Source organism: Canis aureus, chromosome 11 (genome assembly GCF_053574225.1).
Source record: "Canis aureus isolate CA01 chromosome 11, VMU_Caureus_v.1.0, whole genome shotgun sequence".
In the NCBI taxonomy this organism is placed as follows: Eukaryota; Metazoa; Chordata; class Mammalia; order Carnivora; family Canidae; genus Canis; species Canis aureus.
The window spans coordinates 31,060,258-31,083,677 of record NC_135621.1 but is presented as its reverse complement, the minus strand read 5'-3'; the positions used below and the strand labels follow the sequence as shown (position 1 = coordinate 31,083,677).

General features: G+C 37.6%; 1 protein-coding gene across 17 annotated transcripts in view; it reads right to left on the bottom strand.

The window, feature by feature from the left end:
* The window catches only part of RBFOX2 (RNA binding fox-1 homolog 2), a 274,171-nt gene that overhangs the window by 185,158 nt on the left and 65,593 nt on the right, over nucleotides 1–23,420 (bottom strand). For 14 of the 17 annotated variants that reach the window (XR_013389136.1, XM_077914682.1, XM_077914683.1 and 11 more), the window contains exon 2: nucleotides 1,872–1,922. The exons of 2 other annotated variants lie outside the window; for them this stretch is intronic. Coding sequence is in view for 14 of the 15 variants with exons in the window: in XM_077914682.1 (XP_077770808.1) it covers nucleotides 1,872–1,922 (51 nt within the window). In the remaining variant the exon portion in view is untranslated. Of the gene's footprint in view, nucleotides 1–1,871; nucleotides 1,923–6,742; nucleotides 6,776–23,420 lie in introns of those variants that run through there. One more of the 17 variants, XM_077914687.1, reaches the window with a different exon arrangement.

Here is a 23,420-nt window from a genome sequence, read left to right as displayed (position 1 = left end):
GAGAGTATAAGTAATGAAGGTGCAGGTTACAGAAGTGGGTCCCTACCACAAGAGAAAGGAAAGATAAAGCAGTTCCAAGCAACAAGAGGACTTTTGTGCTTTAACAAATTCCTCTTAATTCCTTTTGCTTAGTTTCTTATTGATCTGCAATCCCTCCAGGAAGAACTCAGCATTATACAGTACCTTCCAGTTCCTTTTAAACTCAGTACGTCTGTTCCCATACTTTAATTAGTTTTACCTTCCTATATCTAAAATAAGCCTATATCCCAAATAAGCAACATTTTATAAATAAGTAAACATATGCATTGGTATGCAAAACTAAATAGAGATGCCATGATCTTTTATGTTTTAAGGATCCTTTAGGTTTTATCTTTATGTTAAAGAACAGGATGAAACAGAAAATGTCACTCTTTTTAAAGTAGCCCATAAGACTGCAGTTCTCCACTCTGGCTATAAAACAGCATCACCTATAGAGATTTCTAAATATGTGAATGATTAAACCCAATCTTAGACTTATTCAATCAGAACCTCTAGAGGCTGAATCTCCAGAAAATAGTACTTTTCCTGATATATGGCCACGATATAGAATTAATATCAAAGGGCATAAATTTTACAGCTTCAAAAGCTCTAGAGCAGACCCAAACCAGAAAGAAAAAAAAAAAATATCCTCTATATTATTCTCTTTAGATTTGAAGTAAATGACCATATCTTTTAACAAAAGTTTCCATAAGAACAAACTTCAATTCCGACAGTGATGATCCCCCTGGGAGATGAACACCAAGAACAACAACACTCTCCCTCGTCCTTTTTCTCCATACCCCACCTGGGGCCGATGTGATGCCAAACCAGCACCAAAAGTACAAGAACTGAGCATATATTCAAATAGATGACCACTAATTATGGGACTATCCTAGTTGTTAATAAGATCAGCTGCAGGGGTTCTGATGAGATTCAAGTAATTTCTGGAAAGAACTATGTCAACCCCTCTATTTAGCACTCCAATGATACATGTCCTTTGGACGAGCCTAATAATAGGGGCTTTTTTGGACAATTCTATGGGGAAGTTGGATAGGTATTCAAAGATATTGCTATGAGCTATCCTTTCAAATCTCCTGAAAAATATCAATACTCCCAAACAGCAAGGAGGCAAATTTCAGAGGGTAGGTATCTTAAGCCACATCATTCCTCTGAGGCAGCTTTACCTGTTCTTCTAACCTAACTCGGCTTCAGCCTCATCTGCTCAAGGTTTCTAATAGCAAAAGGAAAGGGAAGGCATTTTATACACTCACCTAAAGCATCCAGATGATGTCTCATAGGAAGCAGTACTGCTCTACCCACAGTAGGGCCTGGGCTTTTTTCCAATCATCCTCCCTATCTAACAAAGAAAGGCAACAGAAACTTCCCTCTCTCAACCAAGCCTTCACTGATTAAAACCATAAGGCTGAATTCCCCCAGGAAGGAGAATGGAATTTTCTTGTTGCAGATTATTGCAAGGACTCAAAAAAATCTGTGCAGGCAGGGGCTAAGTGGCAGAGAATTAAGAAACAAGCCCAGCACTTAGAATTATGAGACATCAAGAAAACCAGGTTAAAAAATTATTATACAGCCTGGAGAAGAAAAAACAAAAGCAATTATGGTTGTGCTTGAGTGATTTTTTCCCCCTGTAATATCCACAATTTCAATAATGTGATTACAATTCTTTTAGGATTAAAAAAATATTTTTATTTGTATCTCTAAATGTAAATTCATTGATGAAACTAATCATATCACTCTCCAAAATTATTTCAGGAAACACTCTCCACCACTGCATCCTTAGAATGAACACACACACATACACACACACCATCTGAGTTATAAACAGGAATACCAACCTGGCTGTCCCGTGCTGGGAATCCATGATAACCTGGGGTCAGAGGCTCGTTCTAGGAAAAAGAAAAGAAAATTAAACTATAAGACAAAAGAAAACATTAAGAATCACCAAAATCATCCAAACTGATCAAATACAAATTCCTACAACAGTTCCTAAGGTGTTCCATTGCTATCTTCCACTCTAACTACATACCTCTCCAAGTTCAGCCTCTACAATGGCAAAAACTAAACCAAACAGATAGTATTTGCTTCAAAACACAACTCATAAACACTATTTTCCTCCCAGTAGAGCTAAATTTGTTTCCTTCCCAATATATCTCAAACATGGAGCCACTGTGATTTGGGGCAAATCAACTCCTAACTTCACACTGTGGGATGTTAGCCTCTCTGGCCCTTAACCACTAAAAGGTAGTAGGAATCACGAACATTGGGACAACCAAAAACATTCACACGCTCCCAGAAGTCTCCTGGCTGAACGGTACTGAGAGCTGAACACGCTCCCCCTACTGAGAACCACCCCATGGCCTGGAAGTTTTAGGCACTCCCTATCATTATGTGTTCCTTCAGTTCTTTGAACCCTACATGAAATCCCGTCTCTGCAGAGGACTTCCTCTACCACCCTATATCACCCAATGGACCCAAGTGACTCCTAACATGTATATATTTATTTAAATGTATTTAAGCTACTTCTACAATGTCCTTTTCATATTATTTACAACTCAACAAATCTTATTTTTGTAAAAGTATATCATATTGAGTATCTCATCTTCACATTAACCACTAAATCAAGATCCTTGAGGACAAGAATGATAGTCCATACAAGCTGTGCAAACCCTAATTTAGTATAAGGTCATATGGCATGAGCATTGGGTCATTCATGGCTTGACCCATTCAATCATTCAGTCAACATATACTGAATATTTTTTTTAAAGGGGAGAAGGGAAGAAGGGCAGAGAAAGAGACAGCATCTTAAGCAGGCTCCACATTCAGCACAGAGCCCAACTCGGGGCTCAATTTTACGACCCTGAGATCACGATCTGAGCCAAAATCAAGAGTTGGATGCTTAACTGACTGACTCACTTAGGCTCCCTGGACACCTAATATTTTAAAAGTACTGTTAGATAACTAATAATTATGAGTAAGAAAGGTGAATAACACAAGGCCCTTGCCTTCAAGTGAACTTTTAAGTGGGAGGAGATACATGTGCACACACAAGTGCTTTTGTAATTTTTTCAATGTGCTCAACACAATTACTTGGAAAATACTCATCTTCTTCTTCCATCCATTTATGTTTTCATTCCCACTGGCAGAATAACAAGGTTAAGAATTTGCATTGATACGATTTTCATATATTGCAAGACAGCACTTTCCAACTAATGGTACATCTGCTTTGACAAGATATCCTTATCTTTGATAATCAAAACTCCACACTGCATTCAAAAACATGAAAACCAGGGACAACATAAGCTCAATTCAGAGACCCCATGTCTGTTCATCACAGTCACCCAGCAATCTAGCACAGTGTCTAACACACAGTGGGCACAAAACAATGGATAAATAAATAAATGGAGTTCAATAAGCTGAAGTTATTTTGGCATTCATCACTAATTCGATCACAGGCAATCCATGTTCTCTCTTTTTGATTCCTAAATCTCTATTTTGGATATTTATAAGTTAAGTCTCCTCAGAGAAAGCACACCAAAGATAATAGACTAAGAAAATTAGAGGAGCCAAACAATCCTGAGAAAGAAAAGCAAGGATTCATGTTTTCTGATTTCAAAGTTTCCTGCAAAGCTACAGTAATCAAGACAGTATGATACTAGCCTAAGGATAGACATATAGGCTAATGTGCTACAACTGAGAGTCCAAAAATAAACCCTTAAAATTATGATAAACTGATTTTGGAAAGGGGGCCAAGAAAAATCAATGGGGGAAAAAAACAGTCTTCTCAACAAATGGTGCTGGGACACCTGGATATCCAAATGTAAAAGTATGACGTTGGAATGCGGTCTTACACTGTATAGAAAATTAATTCAAAAGAGATCACAGACCTAAAACCATAAAACTCTTAGAAGAAAACACAGAAGCAAATCTTTATGACTTTTGGTTAAACAGTAGTCTCCTCAGTAGAAGACCAAAAAACAAGTGACAAAGGAAACAACAGTTAAATCAGGCTTCAACAAAATTAAAAACTTCTGGGACTCAAAAGGTGTCAACAGACACCATCAATTCTGGGAATCTAATGTCTTTCAAAGTGATTATAGTTAATAATACTATATTATATATTTGAAAGGTACAAAGAAAGCAGATCTTAAATGTTCTCACCATAAAAAATAAATGGTAATTATATGACACGTTAGCCAACACTGTGACTGTGTTGGTAATCACTTCCCAATATGTAAATGCACCAAATCAAAATCTTGTACATCTTGGGGCACCTCGGTGGCTCAGTGGTTGAGCATCTGCCTTTGGCTCAGGTGGTGATTCCGGGGTCCTGGGATCAAGTCCTGCATCGGGCTCCCCACAAGGAGCCTGCTTCTCCTCCTGCCTATGTCTCTGCCTCTCTGTGTATTACTGGTGAATAAAATAAAATCTTAAAAAAAAAATCTTGTACATCTTGAACTTACACAATGTAAGAGGTCAGTTATACCTCAATGAAGTGAGAGGGGACTCCCATCAGTAAATGAACAGACAACTCAGAAAATGGAAGAAAATACTGCAAGTCATCTGTCTGATAAAGGGCCTGTATTCAAAACATATATAAAGAACTCTTAAAAAGACCATCTGAATTTTAAAATGGGGAAAGGATCTGCACAAAAAGTTCTCCAGAGAAGACATACAAATGGCCAATAAATGAAATGCTACTCAACCTCATGAGTCATTAGGGACATGAAAATCAAAACTGCAGTGAGAAAATATTTCACACTCATTATGAAAAAAAGAAACTTCAGTGAAGATGTGGAGAAAGTGGAATCTCATACATACTGGTAGAAACATAAAGTGTTATGTAAAGGCACTTTTGGAATGTCTGGCAGTCCTTCAAAATGTTACAACAGAGTTACCATGTGATCCAGCAATTCCACACTAGGTGTAAGGAAGAAAACTGAAAACACAGATCCACACAAAACCTCGTACAGAAATGTGCATAACAGCTTTACTTCAGAATTTCCAAGAAGTAGAAACAATCCAAATGTTCACCAGTTGATGAGTGGATAAATAAAGTATGATATAACCATAATTGAATGTTATTGGGTAATAATACAAAGGAACAAAGTATTGATACAACCTAATACTGAAAACACCATACTAAGTGGAAAAAAAGCCCAGCAAATTGTATGACTCCATTTATATGAAATATCCAGAATGAACAAATGCACAGAGAAAGAATAGAGATTAGCAGCTCTAGGGGATAAAAGGGCGAAATGGGGAATGAGTGGTAACAGGTGCTGGGTTTGGTTTTGGTGATGACAACGTTCTGGAATTAGTGATGACAGATACACAGCTTTATAATTATACTAAAAACTACCAAAACACTAAAAAGTACTACTAACACTTTAAAAGGGTAAGATTTATAGCCGGTGAATTCTATGTCAATCAACCTGTTATTTAACAATAGTAAGGATAATAATGGGCCATACATACATAGTTAGCTACACTCATACTAATTTTTACAGGGGAGACATACAGCTTAGACTGTAACAAAAAGAACAGGGCTCCTTCTGAAATCCACAAGTAAGTGTCCTGTTTGTTCTACATTCTGTAATTTACTTCAACATCAGATTTTAACAATGATTATAATAAAGATGGTGATAACTACTAGACACTGAGCAATTAAATCAGGTATAATTTTAGGATGGAGGGGAGGAGGAATAGAAAGCAGCAAAAAAAAAAAAAAAAAAGGAGGTAACAAAACATAGGTACTAGGTGGGGGAAAAAAACCTTTCAATCCAGGTCTGTTTGACTCCAAATCCCTATTCTTTCCATTTTATCAAGTTCTCTTCCACAATAACCATTCCACATTATTTTTTTTAAAGTAACTATTCCTAGATTGTCTGATAAAGAAATTATATGATTAAGAAAGTAATGGAAAACACCCAAAAACAAATTAACATTCATCACTCCCAGAGAATATCCCACATAGAAACTATATTCTTGAGTTCGACAACGCTGAGAACTTCTTATAAGGAAAAAAATCAAACCTACAAGGTGGTATTGTCAGAAGTTAACACTTCTGTTAACAGGTTGCACAGATAGATGTCAGAGCAAATGGCCTCACTCCTTCACCGGCCTTAGCAAAGTCAAGTTCCTACTCACCAGCCCTCAGAGACTCTCTGCCTATGAAAGTGGCCAACCCTTAACGACAAAGGCTTATTTTATTTTTTAATTTTATCATGTAAAAATCTGTCTCTTCATAATGCATTAACTTTGCACTTTTTTAATTTATAGAAATGGATTTTATCACATGTACTCTTTAGCAACTTCCTCTTTTCTTTGCTCAAAACTATGAAATTTGCTCATCTCCCCTTATGCATCTTACTCTATCTCACTGTGACCCCTATTTTGAATTCTATCTTATGACTATGTCACAATTTATTCATCTGTCTTATTCTCCTGTTAATAGATTTTTAAATTGTTTCCAGGTATGCTTTTTCTTTGCACTCACAAAACCATGATGTCTATGAACATTCTTTTGGATTTGAGACATTATTTTTCACTCATGAAACTGGCAAAAATGAAAACAAAAATATCATGAGTTAGCAAGAAGAATAAATAGGCACCTTCACATCTAATAGTAGGAATATAATAAGTATATTGAGATCGCTGCTTTGGAAAGCAATTTGACAATAATCATTAAAATGCTAAGTACACATACCGTCTTGTAATTTCCCATCTCTGCCCTCTGTAGCCACTCCTGCGTGTGTGCTCAAAGAAGCATGTGCGAAGACCTTCAATGCACTGCTGTTTGTAATAGTGAAAACTTGGTAAGAACCTTGGTCTCACTAAACAATGAGAAATAGTGCTAATTATTATATTTCAACACCCTGTGTACAAGTTTTTAAAAAGGTAAAATCTCTACAAACTACCTAGTGACATATTAAATAATAGCAGTGTATTTTTTCTCAATTATAATACAAAAAGAGGGATTTCTACATGCATATAAAAAGTAAATAAATGTAGAGTAATAAATGCATAAGGGAGAAGATTTGTGGAAGGCCAAGAGAACATGCTTTATCTGAACTGTTTCAATTTTACAAAATGTAAAATTCACGTATTACTTGGAATATTATAAAGAACCCAAAAAGTCACTATTACCAGTGTTCCATAAGATTTTATAACTTACAAACACATTCATATAATCTTATTTAGTCCTCACAATGCAGAAAATAGGTTTTATAACCCTCATTTTACAGATAACAAAACTGAATCTCAGGAAAATTAAGTGATTTGCTCAAAGCCAAATAGCTAATGATAATGACTGAGCTGTCCTCACACTTAGCTCTTAACTCTGTACCCAGGGCTTCTGCTGCTTCATGACAACCAGTAAAGAACACTCCTCTGGCCCTGGGATGGTGCTGACCATCTAAGACGTGCAGATCTGAGTTTTTAATCAGTGTAAAAATAATAACTGGTATTTAAAGCAGAGATGGAATTACAAGGCTAGCTAATGGAACAGATGGGATAGAAATCAGACGTGTTAAGCTCCAAGAGAAAAGGCTTTAGCAGCTATGCATGTGCCTCTGTAAGCAAAAGTTCTGGCCTAGCAAGACTGAAAGAGTTCAAAACGGACTCTGCCGAGGCAGAGAAGCTGCTTGAAAATAAAAATATATAAGAAATAAAATACCGGGGCAGCCTGGCTGGCTCAGTGGTTTAGGACCACCTTCAGCCCAGGGCCCATCCAGTTCCACATCAGGCTCCCTGCATGGAGCCTGCTTCCTCCCTCTACCTGTGTCTGCCTCTCTCTCTGTGTCTCTCTCAAAAAATTAATAGAACCTTAAAAAAAAAAAAAAAAAAACCAACCATAAGAATCCTTAGTGACTATAGAGGTCAGCAATTAACCCTGTTTAGAAGCTTCTGGTTTAGTGGCCTTGTGAAAGAATAATAGAAGGCTCCTTGAGTAATGGGCAAATAGAATTGTGGTGGGCCATGGATGTAGAGTGGACACTGAGAGAAGAAAATTAGCACCTTTCTATTCCTTCACAGGCACCTTAGAGGCTCCCACATGCACCTATGTTTGAAAAATTCATTTGGGCAAAATAATCTTTCCCTTATTCAGTAAGAATAATTGAACAATTGCCTATGACCAGTGCAATGTTAGTGTCCTTGCCCTTGAAGAGTTCAAACTTACAATAATTACAAGATAACGTGACTGATAACTAACATCTACTAAAACAAACAACTCAACAACAAACCAACCTCAAGTCTCCAGAAGATCTTCCGGAACAATGTGTGTGGGAAGGAGGGTGAGTGCTCACTGAAGGACCACACCTCAGCACGGTGACTGATGGCATGCTTACAAGTCAGCATGTTTTCTAAAGCCACTTTCCTAAATGATTCTGAAAATCAATACCATTTCTGAATGATTAGCCAAATATCTGGCGATTGCAAAAGTACCCAAAATACTACACCTGAGAGGAAAAGCAAAAGGTACGGCTTCCTTAAGCATTTTTAAAATACAGTTAAAAGAGAAGTATTAGGAGAAATTAACAACACTGAAGATCGAAAACTCCCTGCATTCATACAGAAATATAGCAGTGACAGAATACTCTAGCCATAACTTCTGAACAATGGAATGATCCATAGAACATTAACCAGAGCCTAAGGAAGACACCCTCTGCCAATCTCTCCTGGTTTCACCTGCTTAACAGATTGCATGTTCCATGTCCAGAAATTTATTACAAGGGTATTTCTCACTGGCTTCTATCACTGATGAGGGCTGGCTAGGAGCAGGATAGAAAAAAACAGAAATGCACAATGCAGTGACAACCAAGCAATTTTTTAAAAAGACAAATAAAAATCCACCCATTGTCTTTCTTTTGTGTCTAACAAAATCCAACCCATTTCACAAAATGGAAGAAAAGAAAAATACTGAGAATGGAACAAAGTAAATTCTTGACACCAGGCAATTTGGGGAGAGGGGAGTAAAAAAAAAGCAGCAAAGGAAAGAAATGAAGCTGTCCTCCACAAACAAAACTTGGGCAACGGTAACAAACCCAGATTTTTCACTGACTTATTCGCGGTTGAAAATGAACTTCAAGTTACCCTACGCACATTTAACAATGGAAGGACAGATTGATTTAAACCACACTGGCTGGAAAAAGAAGCAAATCAAGTTTCCCAAGATACTTCACTACCTTGTTTTGCAGCCAAAGTCACTGTTTGTCAAGTATGGACATGGAAGGGAACACCACAGGAACGGAAGGTGAACCTAACTTCCATGTGCTACTGCATGCAAAAACCAATCCTAGCAACAGCAACCTTTGGCTCTGGAAGAGAGACTGCTAAATAACCAGAGGGCATCTTTCTGTTTCCAAGCAATACAGGGTTCAAGGTACTCAGAGATAAGATGAAGACTTACAGGGATATGAATCTGGTAGTATCTAACAACACAGTCCCAACCTAAGTCCTACTATTAACTGGTAAACTAAGTTTTCATTCTCCAATAAAATAAAACATAATTTATTCTACATCCCAATGAAGACAACTGATGAAAGGTACTTTGTCACACTCACCACCTTCAACCCCAAGTTGAAGTTTTTAAGTTAAAAAAAATGCCTTGTATCAGTAAAATGTTTCATGTTAAAATCTGACATAGGGATTTATTTGGAACACACTAAAATTCCCTCTTTTCAGTAACAGTGTCAGATTTTGAAGAGATAACTAATCAAACCCCTTTTCTTTATAGGTGAGGAGACTGATGCTCAAAGAGAAGTGCTCTGGCCTAAGTTCTTCGACTAAGCAGATAGAAGAGAACCCAGAGCTAAGAACTCTTGCCTCTCAAGTCAGAGAAGTGGTCGTGCCTCAGACTCTGCTAATTGCAGATATGAGTAGCTCCTTCCATGATACAACCCAGAAAGCAGGAGCTTTGGGGGTGAAAGAGACGTAGACTCCAATACTGGTTGTATCACTTTCTAACTCTGTGACTCTGGGCAAATTACTTAAACTCTCTGAGCCTCAATTTTCTCAAATGTGTAATAGATAAACTTTACCTCATAAAGTTGTGATGATTAACTGAAATAATTGTGGTCAGCTTATCCGGCACAGTATTTAACATGCAGTGAAAGAGTTCCACAGAATTCTTTCTCCACCCCCGTGTCTATCAGTTGCAAATGACTCGAGAGAAAAATTCAAATTCATTCCTACAAAGTCACAAATTTCCAAATAACTAACCTTCAATTTTTCTTAGCTTACTCTAAAGTCAGTTCTTTAGAAATATGTGCAAATGGCCATCCAGCACACTGAAGGTGTTCAAAAACTAGATGTAAAAATTAGTCATGTTGTGAATCCATTCCAGCGTTCAATAGAAACCAGTGAGATTAGCTCTACGGAGACCAAAGCAACTTGGCCTTTTAGGTGATATATATGTGCTTCATACAGCTAAGCAGTCCACTCTGCTGGGATCAATTCCTGATTGGCTAACACTCCCAGGTCTTAAATTTCCTTTACAAATCCATTTTGTTATTATTTTTTAAAATTAAAATACAATCATAACCAAGTTATATTTTGAAGTACATTAATAATAAAATCTACCCCTTCTGGTACTAAAGTTTGAGATTGTTCTATAAATATTCTTCAGCAGTTTCTATTTTTCTTTTTTTTTAATTTTTTTTATTTATTTATGATAGGCACACAGTGAGAGAGAGAGAGAGAGAGAGAGGCAGAGACACAGGCAGAGGGAGAAGCAGGCTCCATGCACCGGGAGCCCGACATGGGACTTGACCCCGGGTCCCCAGGATTGTGCCCTGGGCCAAAGGCAGGCGCCAAACCGCTGCGCCACCCAGGAATCCCCCTATTTTTCTTTTAAAAAATTGTGGTGACATATAAAATTTACCATTTCAGCCATTTTTAAGTGTATGGTTATGTGGCATTATGTACTTTCGCAATATTGCGTCGCCAACACTAGTGTCTCCAGAACTCTCCAACTGAAACTCTGTAGTCATTAAACTCCCCATTCTCCACCTCCCACCCTCTGGCAACCACCATTATACTCTGTCTCTATAAATCTGACTATTCTAGGAAACTTATGTAAGTGGAATCATATCCTTTTGTCACTGACTTGTTTTTACTTACCATGTCTTCAAGGTTCATTCACACTATGTCGCAAGTCAGGATTTCCTTCTAAGGCTGAATAATATTCCATCGTATGGATAGACCCCATTCAGTTTAACCATTCATCTGTTCATGTATATTGGGCTGCTTCCACTTCTTGGCTACTGTGAATAATGCGACTAAGAACATGGGTGCATAAATATCTATTGGACTCCCTGCTTTCAGGTCTGTGTGTATACCTCCAGAAGTAGAAGTAGGCTGCATTATGGGTATTTTTGTTTAACATTTTGAGGAATCGTATACCCCTTTCCTCGACAGCTGTACCAGTTTACATCCCCTCTAGCAATACACAAGGATTCCAATTTCTCCACATCCTCACCAACACTTATTTTCGGGTTTTCAATTTTTTTCAGTAGCCATTCTATTGCCATCCTGATTTGCACTGCCCCTTTGATTAGAGATGTTGAGAATCATTCTAACTGCTTACTGGCCATTTGTAATTTCTTATTTGGAGAAATCTCTATTCAAGTCCTTTGCCAATTTTTTAATCAGGCTGTTTCTTTCATGTCTGGTATTTTCGCCATAAGCGATTTTGCCACAAGCATTTTTTTTTCTGCAAACATGTTCACTACATAACTAAGTGGCCATAAAGATAAATTCCCATAAAAGATAAATTCTGGCCATAAAAGATAAATTCACAAATGATAAGAGGGACATAATGAAACATGAAAATGAATAATAAAAGACTACTGAGAAATACAAAATACTTGAATACATTTGAAATGTATCGTGTAGACTCATAGCAATAGTGTTGTGGATTATACCTATCGCTTGTCTTTAAAGTCTTTCATTCACAGTATTATACTCTTTCTTTTTCTTTTCTTTTTTTTTTTTTGGCCTCTTGATTGGTCTTGTCCAGCATCTCACTTCTCCTTTTTTCATTAAAATTTCTTCCTTCAATAGAAGAGTTTCCAAATACTAGGATGTCTATTTACAACTAGGCTTTATATTGCATTGTGAAAGCCTTCTACACTGCTGTTCTTAGCATCCTGTCACATTTGCCAACAGATATTACAAAGTTCTACGGGAAGTACAGGTTCAAAACTCTGCACCACTATATGGACCACAGGGAGGCTAAGACTTATATAATATAAAAATGGGAGTACTATGTCAAGAGAAATAAAACCAAACTGTCAACCACTTGACAAAACCAACAACTGTCAAAACAAACTGTCAACCAGTTATTTTTTTTATCTTTTACCATAAAATTGCCTTACAGCCAATTAGTTATGCATAAAAAAATGCTTGTGGCAAAGATACCTTCCATGAAACAACATAGAACTTGCTTTTTTGTTGTTGAGTTGTAGGAGTTCTTTAAATATTTTGGATATTAATCCCATGCTAGATATAGGATTTATAAATATTTTCTCCCATCTGGGGCTACTTTTCCCTTGAGTTGATGGTATGTATGCATCCTTTGATGTACAAAAGTTTTTCATTTTCATGAAGTTCAATTTATCTTTTTAAAATCTATGCTTTTAAGTGTCATATAAGTTAAGTGTCCATTCTTGGACATTAAGTGTCCAAGAATCTATTGCTAAATCCAAGGTCATGAAGATTTAGCCCTGTTTTCTTCTTAGAGTTTTATAGTTTCAGATCTTGTGTTTAGGTCTTAGATCCATTCCAAGTTAATTTTTATATATGGTGTAAGGCAGGTCCAAATTCAGGGGGTTCTGCATGTGGCTTACTTATATTTGAAGTTCCTTAAATCTCTATTTGCCATATTCTTCCTGGTTTCTGAGCATCTGGAATTAAATATGTATCCTACCCATATGCTGGTTATCCATTAGCTGACTCTCAGCTTCAAATACATCCTTTTTGCCTGCTCTGTGAAAATGGATCTGGGCCTTTTAAGAAATCTTTCCTTTGTCGACACGCGTGTAGTCAAGCTGCGTCAGTAGAGGGCCCAGGAGACACACTCTAGGGGAAAAGGGTTTGTTTCCAGGTCCCAATGTGCCTTCTCAGCAGTTTCCTACAAGACAAGGGGTCTTCCTCCTTCCTGGCTCCTGAAGCACCTAACAGTAGGTAGCAGCACCCAGCTGCCAGTACCTTTCCCTCAGGAACTCCCTTTGGGCTGGTATAGATCTGGTAAGACAACTCCCTGTAAATAGCTTTCCTCAAGACAGGTGTCCTCCTCTTTTTGAAAGCCTTACAGCACTCAGCTTTAAAGAAAACCTACATTAGTATCTGGTTTTGCTAACTGAAAGAAATCCAAAGAGGATTTTTGCTTTCACAAAGAAAGGTAGAAAGTGAAAAGTGTTCAGTGTCTGTCTTGCAGCAAGCCATGACAGAGACAGTGCCCACCTCCAGCAGCTACAGTGGTACCACCAAGCTCCTTCCCGGGAAACCACACTCAGCCTCACAGCACCAAGCCACCTATCTCTGAACTGTATCTGTAAGCAACAGTGCTTTAGCTCTATTTTGTGTATGAGTTAGCATGATGTGTCCGAAGATATCAAAAACACCTAAGAGAAGTTATTTTTAGGGTCTATAAATGCTCAAATTTTTTCCATATATATATTTTTAAATATTTTATTTATTTATTCATGATAGAGAGAGAAAGAGAGAGAGAGAGAGGCAAAGACATAGGCAGAGGGAGAAGCAGGCTCCATGTCAGGAGCCTGACATGGGACTCGATCCCGGGTCTCCAGGATCACGCCCTGGGCCAAAGGCAGGCGCTGAACCACTGAGCCACCCAGGGATCCCCTTTTTCCATATATATTAATGGTAATCATTTCTTTACTCCATGTAGGCTTACAAAGAGTTTCATAGGAATGCTCTACTTTTGGATGGCAGAGAAAAGTAGAGCACCCTCAAAAGTAGATTTCTGGCAACTTTTAAAAAAGCAGATTCCCAACAAGTTCTGCAGGTCTGGCATCACAGGGACTCAGACAGCTAGCTCTCTGCCACTCAAGAGAGCCATAGCCATGTCCTCTCCAACAAAATCTAGATCTCAGCCCCTGATGCAGGGGATGGGGAAGGGGGTGGGGGGACAGTTCTGTCTGGGTGCTTTATCCCAACCCTAGGGGTACCTGCTATTATATATTAATTATATCAATGATATTTTATCATATATCATATTATTACATTATATTATACCTACTACTATATTGAGGTCTCTTTATTTCTTAATACAGGCAAGCTGAAACACAATGTTAACAGCCACTTACTATACACAGGACAGACATTATGTTTACTGTTTTCTATACATTATTATTTGGTGTTCTCATTAAACTCTGTGATATACCTTTCTATAGTAAGAAAATAAGGCTCAGAAAACTGCAATTTGCCTACAGTAATATAACCAGGTCTGTCTGACACTAAAGTCCCTGCTAATTCTCTATGATAACATCTAGTTTTCTTCACAGAACTTGAACCTAGGAACACCTTTTAAGGAACTAAAATACCTATGGAAAGGAAAAGAATGTAGAAGTCTTGACTGCCATCTTTAGAAAGGACAGCTTGACTGCTGGGGATTTAACCCAAAGATACAAATGCAATGAAACGCCGGGACACCTGCACCCCGATGTTTATAGCAGCAATGGCCACAATAGCTAAACTGTGGAAGGAGCCTCAGTGTCCATCGAAAGATGAATGGATAAAGAAGATGTGGTTTATGTATACAATGGAATATTACTCAGCCATTAGAAACAACAAATACCCACCATTTGCTTTGACGTGGATGGAACTGGAGGTTATTATGCTGAGTGAAATAAGTCAATCAGAGAAGGACAAACATTATATGGTCTCATTCATTTGGGGAATATAAAAAACAGTGAAAGGGAATAAAGGGGAAATGAGAAAAAATGAGTGGGAAATATCAGAAAGGGAGACAGAACATGAAAGACTCCTAACTATGGGAAACGAACTGGGGGGTGGTGGTGGAAGGGGAGGTGGGCGGGGGGGGGGGGTGACTGGGTGACGGGCACTGAGGGGGGCACTTCATGGGATGAGCACTGGGTGTTATTCTATATGTTGGCAAATTGAACACCAATAAAAAATAAATTTATATTAAAGAAAAAAAAAAAGAAAGGACAGCTTGAAAGGCTGGGCTTGGTTGGTGTCTGAGAACTCAGATTTCATTTCAGGAGGGTCCTATCCCCAGAACTGATAAAAGACTGGCCCACCATGCCTAAATTGTGCAAATAATACAGATTATATGGAATACTTCCTTCTGAGAGTCTGGATTTGGGGTGTAGAGTAGGTAGAGTTCCCTCTGTGAACTACCCTTCCCACCTATACCCTCCCACCACCACCACCCCCAAAAGAAAAATCTCAGCACTGCTTCTCTAACTCACTTCCTTGGCAGACAACATTGTCACAACTTACTGCTGAAGGAAGTAAGCAAATCCTGTGTGACTCCACTGAGAGAGACCTCTTGGGAGCTTGAGCCTAATTTCTTCTGGACTTCACCTCTACGCACTCTTTCCCATTGCTGATTCAGCTTTATAACCTTTCACTGTTATAAATTCACAGTCATGACAATGACTGCAAGCCATGTGTATTAACTATATGTTGAGTTCTGTACATCCTAATGAATCACTGGACCCAGGACAGTCTTGGGGACCCCCAACACAACCTATGACATGCTAAGCATTTTATTAAATGCAGGGGACACAAAGATGAATAGGTTCTCTGCCTTCAAGGAATTTTAAGTCTATTTAAATTTCCCTTCTCTCACTTCTCTGATCTTCACTTCTTAGTCTATTACCACTTAAAATAGATTAGATACATTTCCCTAAGCTAAATTTCATTCTTAGTGCTGAAGTGATGCTAAATATTTAATAAGCCCATCAGGCAAAATCTGAGATACAAAGCTCTAATAAACTCAAAGGCCATACATATTTTCTCTTTACTTTCCCCATCTTATTGTGTTCCTCATTAAAAATAAATTGGCAAACCCTTGTACATTGCTGGTAGGAATATAAAATGTTACAGCTGCTACAGAAAGAAACCAGGTGGGTGGTTCCTCCAAAAGTTAAATATAGAGCTACCATATGGCCTAGCAATTCCACTCCTAGGTATATTCCCAAAAGTACCAAAAATGGATACTCCAACAAATACTTGTACACACAGGATCATCACAGCACTATGCACAACAGCAAAGAGGTGAAAAGAACACAAATGTTCATCAACTAATGAGAAGATAAATTGTGTATTATACATACAAAGAAATAGGATTTGGCTATAAAAAGAAACAAAGTACTAATATACGCTACAATATGGATGAACCTTGAAAACATGGTGCTAAGTGAAAAGAGCCAGACACAAAATGTCACAGACACAAAATGTCACATTTATATGAAATGTGCAGAATAGGTAAATTCATAGAGGCAGAAGGCAGACTGGTGGTTGTCAGGAGCTGAGGAGAAGGGGAAAAGGAGGGTCACTACTTACTGGGTATGGGGCTCTTCTTAGGGTGATGAAAATGTTTGGAAATAGACAGGGGTGATTGTTGCATAACACTGCGAATATAATAGATACCAACAAACTGTTCACTTTAAAAAAGGTTAATTTTTGGTGAATTTCATCTCAATATGGGCATCCCTGGGTGGCTCAGTGGTTTAGCACCTGCCTTCGGCCTGGGTTGTGATCCTAGAGTCCCGGGATCAAGTACAACATCGGGCTCCCTGCATGGAGCCTGCTTCTCCCTCTGCCTGTGTCTCCGCCTCTCTCGGTGTATCTCTCATGAATAAATTAATAAAATATTTTTAAAATTTTTTTCATCTCAATAAAAACAATGTTTTTAAGCAATGCAGTATACTGTATGGTGTAAATAAAGAAAACCCATCTTCCTGAAGTCATCTGAATGGATATATACAGCTTGAAATAAAATCATCTGCAGCTATAATAGATATGAGAGTGCTGTATGTCAACATATGTCCTAAAAAACTATCTGAGACTTCAAATGGTTCTAAGCAATGATACAGATACTGATACAGGAGAGTATGTATTTTCTTCAAAACATATTTCTACTTATATAATTTTGTATATTATTTTGGATATGGATGAATAAACAAAATTAACATTTTAGAGACATCTGCCTATTTTAGAGACATATCCCTGAAAGCTTATATATTTAGGTCAGCCAATCCTTTCAATGGGGAAACAGCACTAAGTCTCATATTCAGGGTTTCCTTATGTGCAACCATATATTCAGCACATAGACATATCTTTTTTTTTTTTTAAGTCTAAAAGGGTATACCCCAAAATGTTTAGTGATTACGTTTTGGTATTGACTTTGGATTTACAAGTGATACACATTATTTTTCTTCTACCTATCTGTATTTTCCAATTTTTCAACAATGAACATGTATTATTTTTACTTAACCATCAAAAAATGGAAACAAAGTACTTCTCAAGGATGCTGTGAAGATTAAATGAGATAATACACCTTGAGCCCTCAGCACAGTATTCAGGATATTATAAGTATGCAATGTTAGGTAGCATGGGTATTATTATGTGTAGGATTTTGTAAATATTCTTCCGGATACGCATCTTTCATTAGCTATAAGAAAAGCATTCAACTTAATCTAGGCCAGGGTCACCTGACTTAAGGCTAAATTACTATAATAGTAGTTTTTTGCTGATTCAACAACCTCCATTCACCACTTCCCAATTTTCTTAGCCAGAGCCAGGTTTAATTTCAAGAAAACGCCATCCATATCACTCCCATGCTAATGGCCCTCCACTGCTTACATGATTAGGCTCCAAACATCCTAAATCTGACCTCACCTGATCACTCCTTTTTCCTCTGCATTTCTGTATTCTTTCAACAAACATTTACTAAGCAATCTTCACGGGTCTAGTACCATGGTAGAAATAGAGAGACAAATAGGTTACTAATTCTTCTCTTAAGGAGCTCATAGTCTGGTAAGAGAGGCATGAAAATAAATACAACATGAATCATGCAATAAAACATCAATATGAGGCCCAGAGGGAACACGTGTATATGCTTGACAATGGAGTGAGAAAGGCATGAAGAAACCACAAGGGAAACTCACAGAAGATCTGAATGGGGTTTGCATGATGATGGCAAATAGCTATTTCCAGATAAAAACTACTCAACTTACTTCAAATCTTAGGGTGCTCTTCCACAGCAGTTAAACTTAGGTAAAATCTAGCGAAGTCCTACTTCTCTTCACAAGGTAATTCCTGTAACTCCAGCTCAGTACTTTTTCAAGCTGTGGGTTAAGACCCATTCATGACATACCAAAGATGTCTCAATTACTATGATTATTATTTTTTTTTTTTATGATAGTCACACAGAGAGAGAGAGAGAGGCAGAGACACAGGCAGAGGGAGAAGCAGGCTCCATGCACCGGGAGCCCGATGTGGGATTCGATCCCGGGTCTTCAGGAGCGCGCCCTGGGCCAAAGGCAGGCGCTAAACCGCTGCACCACCCAGGGATCCCTGTCTCAATTATTATTAAAAAAAAAAAAAAAAAAAAAAGGATGGCAATTCTCAAACTTCTTTTAGGATCTCTTTAGTTTCTTAAAAATTATGAAAGCTTCCAAAGAAGTTTTACTTATGTGGGTTGTAAGTATTGGTATTTGCCTATTAAAAACTAAAACTGAAACTGAGTAATTTTTAAAGTATTTGCCAATTAAAATACCAAAAATAAACCATTATGCTAACATAAAAATATTTTATGAAAATTAACTATATTTTATAAAAACAAAAACAAAATGTAGTGAGAACAGTTTCGTTGTTTTACATTTTACATTATATTTACATCCAACTTAAGATGGCCAGAATTTCCTGTTTCTGCAATTTGTGCTAATATGTTATTTTGGCTGAAACAGTAGAAAATCTGGCCTTCCACAGATATGTATTTGAAAAAGATAGGAGTATTCGGGTGCCTTGGTGGCTCAGTTAGGCTTCTCACTCTTGATCTCAATTCATATCTCAATCTCAGGGTTGTGAGTTCAAGTCCTCTGTTGGGCTCAATGCTGGGCATGGAGCCTACTTTTTTAAAAAATGGTAGGAGTATTATAATAGTCTTCTTCATACTCTGTTATATCAAAATCCATTGATCTGTCTTGCTTTTTTTTTTTAAGATTTTATTTATTTCATGAGACACACAGAGAGAAAACAGGCAGAGACATAGGCAGAGGGAGAAGCAGGCTCCATGCAGAGGGAGCCTGACGTGGGACTGAATCCCAGGTCTCCAGGATCTGGCCCTGGGCTGAAGGCGGTGCTAAACTGCTGAGCCACCCGGGCTGCCCCGTCTTGCATTTTGAATAGATTTTTACCTATTACGATTATTGAACATTATGTTCATTTATAAAATACTGGTTCACTACGTTAAAAGATCTTCTAGGGCAGCCCCGGTGGCACAGCAGTTTAGTGCCACCTGTAGCCCAGGGCGTGATCCTGGAGACCCTGGATCGAGTCCCACATCAGGCTCTCTGTATGGTGCCTGCTCCTCCCTCTGCCTGTGTCTCTGCCTCTCTCTCTCTCTCTCTGAATAAATAAATAAAATCTTTTAAAAAAATAAAAATAAAAAATAAAAGATCTTCTAAATGTTGACATATTCCATTACATAATACCAAAAATATTCACATTCACTAATATCACCATCACTATCATCAAAAAAGTCTAAGTACTAGAGGTGCCAAGCCCACTGTACAGGACACAGTTTTCTGAAATTCTAATTTCAATCAGAATTTTCCATGAAAGCTCAAATTTTATCATTGATAACAAATATTGTCATTGTTTTCCTTGAAAACAGGCTCGCTTCATTTTTTTTTTTTTTTGCTCGCTTCATTTTTAATAAGATGTCTGCCAAATAACCAAGTCTATAAAACAATATTCTGTCAATTTGATTTTTAGGCAAAAATGGTGTTCCATGAAAAAGTGGCTAGCTCAGCTGGCAGCTCAAACAATCACACAAGTGTTTCTCCTTGAGATAACCCTCAATATGCAAAAATGTCTTACATGTATTACCCAGTTTGCTACATAGAATATTAAAAAGATGCACAATTAAGGTTTAAATTTAATAGTAGTAATAATTGTAACTGCTTTATCAAGGTCATTCATAAGTCAAACTGGGGTTTGTTTTTTTTTTTTTTCTTTTAACTGCAAGTGTGTGGTGGTGAAGAATATGACTACAAGTACAATCTGTCCCACTGCCTTGATTCTTGCTAGGGTGTCAGCAGTTCTACCTATCATTGCTTATGCAACATCAGTGTGAGTATCACTACAGTGGAAAAGGAAAATAATATCTCAGTGCTATTATAAAAATAGCTCTGACCTTAAGATTCCCCTTTACAAAGTGCCTTGAGGGCTCCATCAGCCACACTTCCAAGAATCATTAGACTAGACTACAATAAAATTTTTAATAAGAAAATCAAGTACACTTAGTAAGGGTAAGAATTATTCCATGAAACTTGCTTTAGTCACATATATATCTAAATAAATATTTATATAATACTAGTTTATCACATAAAATAGGTATCATGGGTCATGGTCAAAATAAAAGCTTGCAAAACAACCTCTAGCCCATACTAACTACTCCCTTCTTAAAACAACTACAGCATTTACTGAGCATTAGTTGACTTTATTCTGCCACAGACTGATTTCTCAATGAATTATGTATGTGCCTATGCCTTCTATTTCCAAATAGAACATAAGCTCTCAAACTACATCATATATATCTTTGTATATTCTCCCAATGATTCTAGATACATTGCAGGTTAGCAAAATAAAAGAATTTTTAATGAATTTCCTCATTACTTCATAATAGGCCTAAGAAGCAATTTGCCTACAGCATAATAAGCCCACAAATAGTCCTAGCTTTGACGTGTCACAAATAATTCCATGCATAGTAGAGAAAAGGAAGTACAGTTGTTTGTATCACACTGACTTATGTCCGTGATACTCAAACATCCATGATCATGAAATGTTAGTTCATCTCTGAGCTTCAAATTCTTCCCCTTCTAAATAACACCACCTATCTCACAGAGTTGTTACAAAGATTAACTGAGAAAATACATGCAAAGTGACGTGTATAGTACCTGTTCCTTAGCAGGATACCACAGCTAAAGAACAATAATGAGAAACAACGCCTTATTTGTACATAACACTTCACCACCTACAAAACATTGGCAGGTCTGACAATTATAGGAACACAGGTCTCAGGGGGGATCACAGAGACCATCTAATTCTAACCCAGCTCCCTTATCTGCACTCTTCTCACCTCATCCCACACTCAACACACAGACCTTACAGATAAGAAAAGCAAAGTAAAAGAAGGTTTTAAATGGCTTTCTCATAGTTATAGTCTGTGAGGGGCAGAACTTTTAACAAACACATCCTCTTATTCATAACAATGCTGCTAAATAGAGAACATTATTCTCATTTGATTAAAAAGAGAAACTCAAGTTCCAACCTCTTTAGGTAAAGTGACATGTACAAGGTCTCACAGGCAGTAAACAACAAAAAGGAGCATGGAACCCGAGTCTTCCAATTCCAAGTTTGGGGTTCTTTCAACTAATTAGAAAGCTACCTAAGAATATGAAATTCACTTTGTGCAATCATTGATAATTATCTTCATTTGGATCAGAATGAAATAATAGACACAATTATCCAAATATTTATTATGGTTAAATATGCCAATTGATAACCACTAACAAATTTGTTTGTGTTGCGATATTTATTTCTAACTGGTGTTTCCATGAACTGAAGACTTCACAGCTTTGGCATTTAAAAAAAGATAGCTATTAAACAGCCTCAGAATATAAAGGAAATATATCCCAAAAGGATAATTCTGAAACATTCAAAAAATCCCTCTAAGAAAAGCAAGCAAACATGTTGAATATCATAGTCTTAATTTAAATTAACACCTTCGCCAAAAAAGGTCAACATAAACAAAATAAATTTCACTTAACTGGTATACATTGGCTATTTCAGCTTTTGTAACAGTCTCATTACTTACACTGCTATTCAACATAATGTCAAATCAGCTCTGCTGCTTACTAGCAGAGTCACCGAGGCAAGTTACTCAATCTTTCTGATCTGTAGAATATACGTATCATGCCTATATATCTCAGGGATGTTAAGATTAAGCATAACGTACGCAATGTGCCTAGGAGTGTACCTACCCTACAGAGGAAAGTTATAACCATTTTTATTATATGCTTTGAGTTCACAATCCTGTCATATCCCTCAGTCCCCTCATACCTGGATGACTGAATGAAATGGACCCGTCTCCTGCCCCTGCGATTGCTTCCAATGCCCTACTAGCCACCACTGTTGACCCTCTGACTTAAGCTCTCTGGCTATCTATTTCTGGTGTACCAACAGCAAGTCCCTGAACTTCCTCTTACTGTATTAATTCCCTGATCAGGAAAAAAAAAAATTACTGCTCATTAACTTATCAATTCAGTGATCTTCTGATAATCACCATGTTAATTCTTGCTTGGAACTGACCTAACAGACCTCAAATGAAACCATCAGAATTTATGGACTTTTTTCTATGCCATTTTTTTTTTTTTTTTTTTTAAGTAGGCACCACACTGGGTCTGGGCTTGAACTCACGACCCTGAGATCAAAACCTGAGCTAAGATCAAGAGTCAGATGCTTAAAGTACTGAGCTACCCTCTATACTATCTTTTTAAAAACCACAAACATAATTGTTTTAAACATATGGTCAACTATAAAGAATTCATAAAAGAGCTACCTCTCCCAGATCTCATCACATCTTGACTCCTGTACCAGCTCAACTACTTAACTCCTGCAGTTCTTCCTCTTCCACCCCTCTTGGATGAGTCTCATGGGGAAAAAGTAGCAGAGAAAACTATCTGTACAGTTTTCTATCATATAATTAGATGCTTGAGATAACTAGGAGAAGGGCAAGAGGCAAGACACTACACAGGGAGGATGGATAGATTTCTGAGGGGACAGAACTACATACAGGTTGATCATTGCTAGAAGGTGGAAGAAGGGGCACTAACATATGCAGGCACTGCAATGTGCTACATAATCTCATGGTCTAGGGATTACTTCCATTACCAGGTGAAGAGACTGAGTGAGACGCAGAGAAGTTAAATGACTGGACCAAGTCCAAACAGCTAGTAACTGGTAGAGCCAGAGCCACAGTTCTAATTCTGCTCTCCCACTACATGGCACACAGTAACTCAGTCCAGAAAAGCATTCATCCCTAGGCCAAGCAGTAAGGGAGGTAAAGTGCATTCTCATCTACACGAAAGCTTAGCTAGACT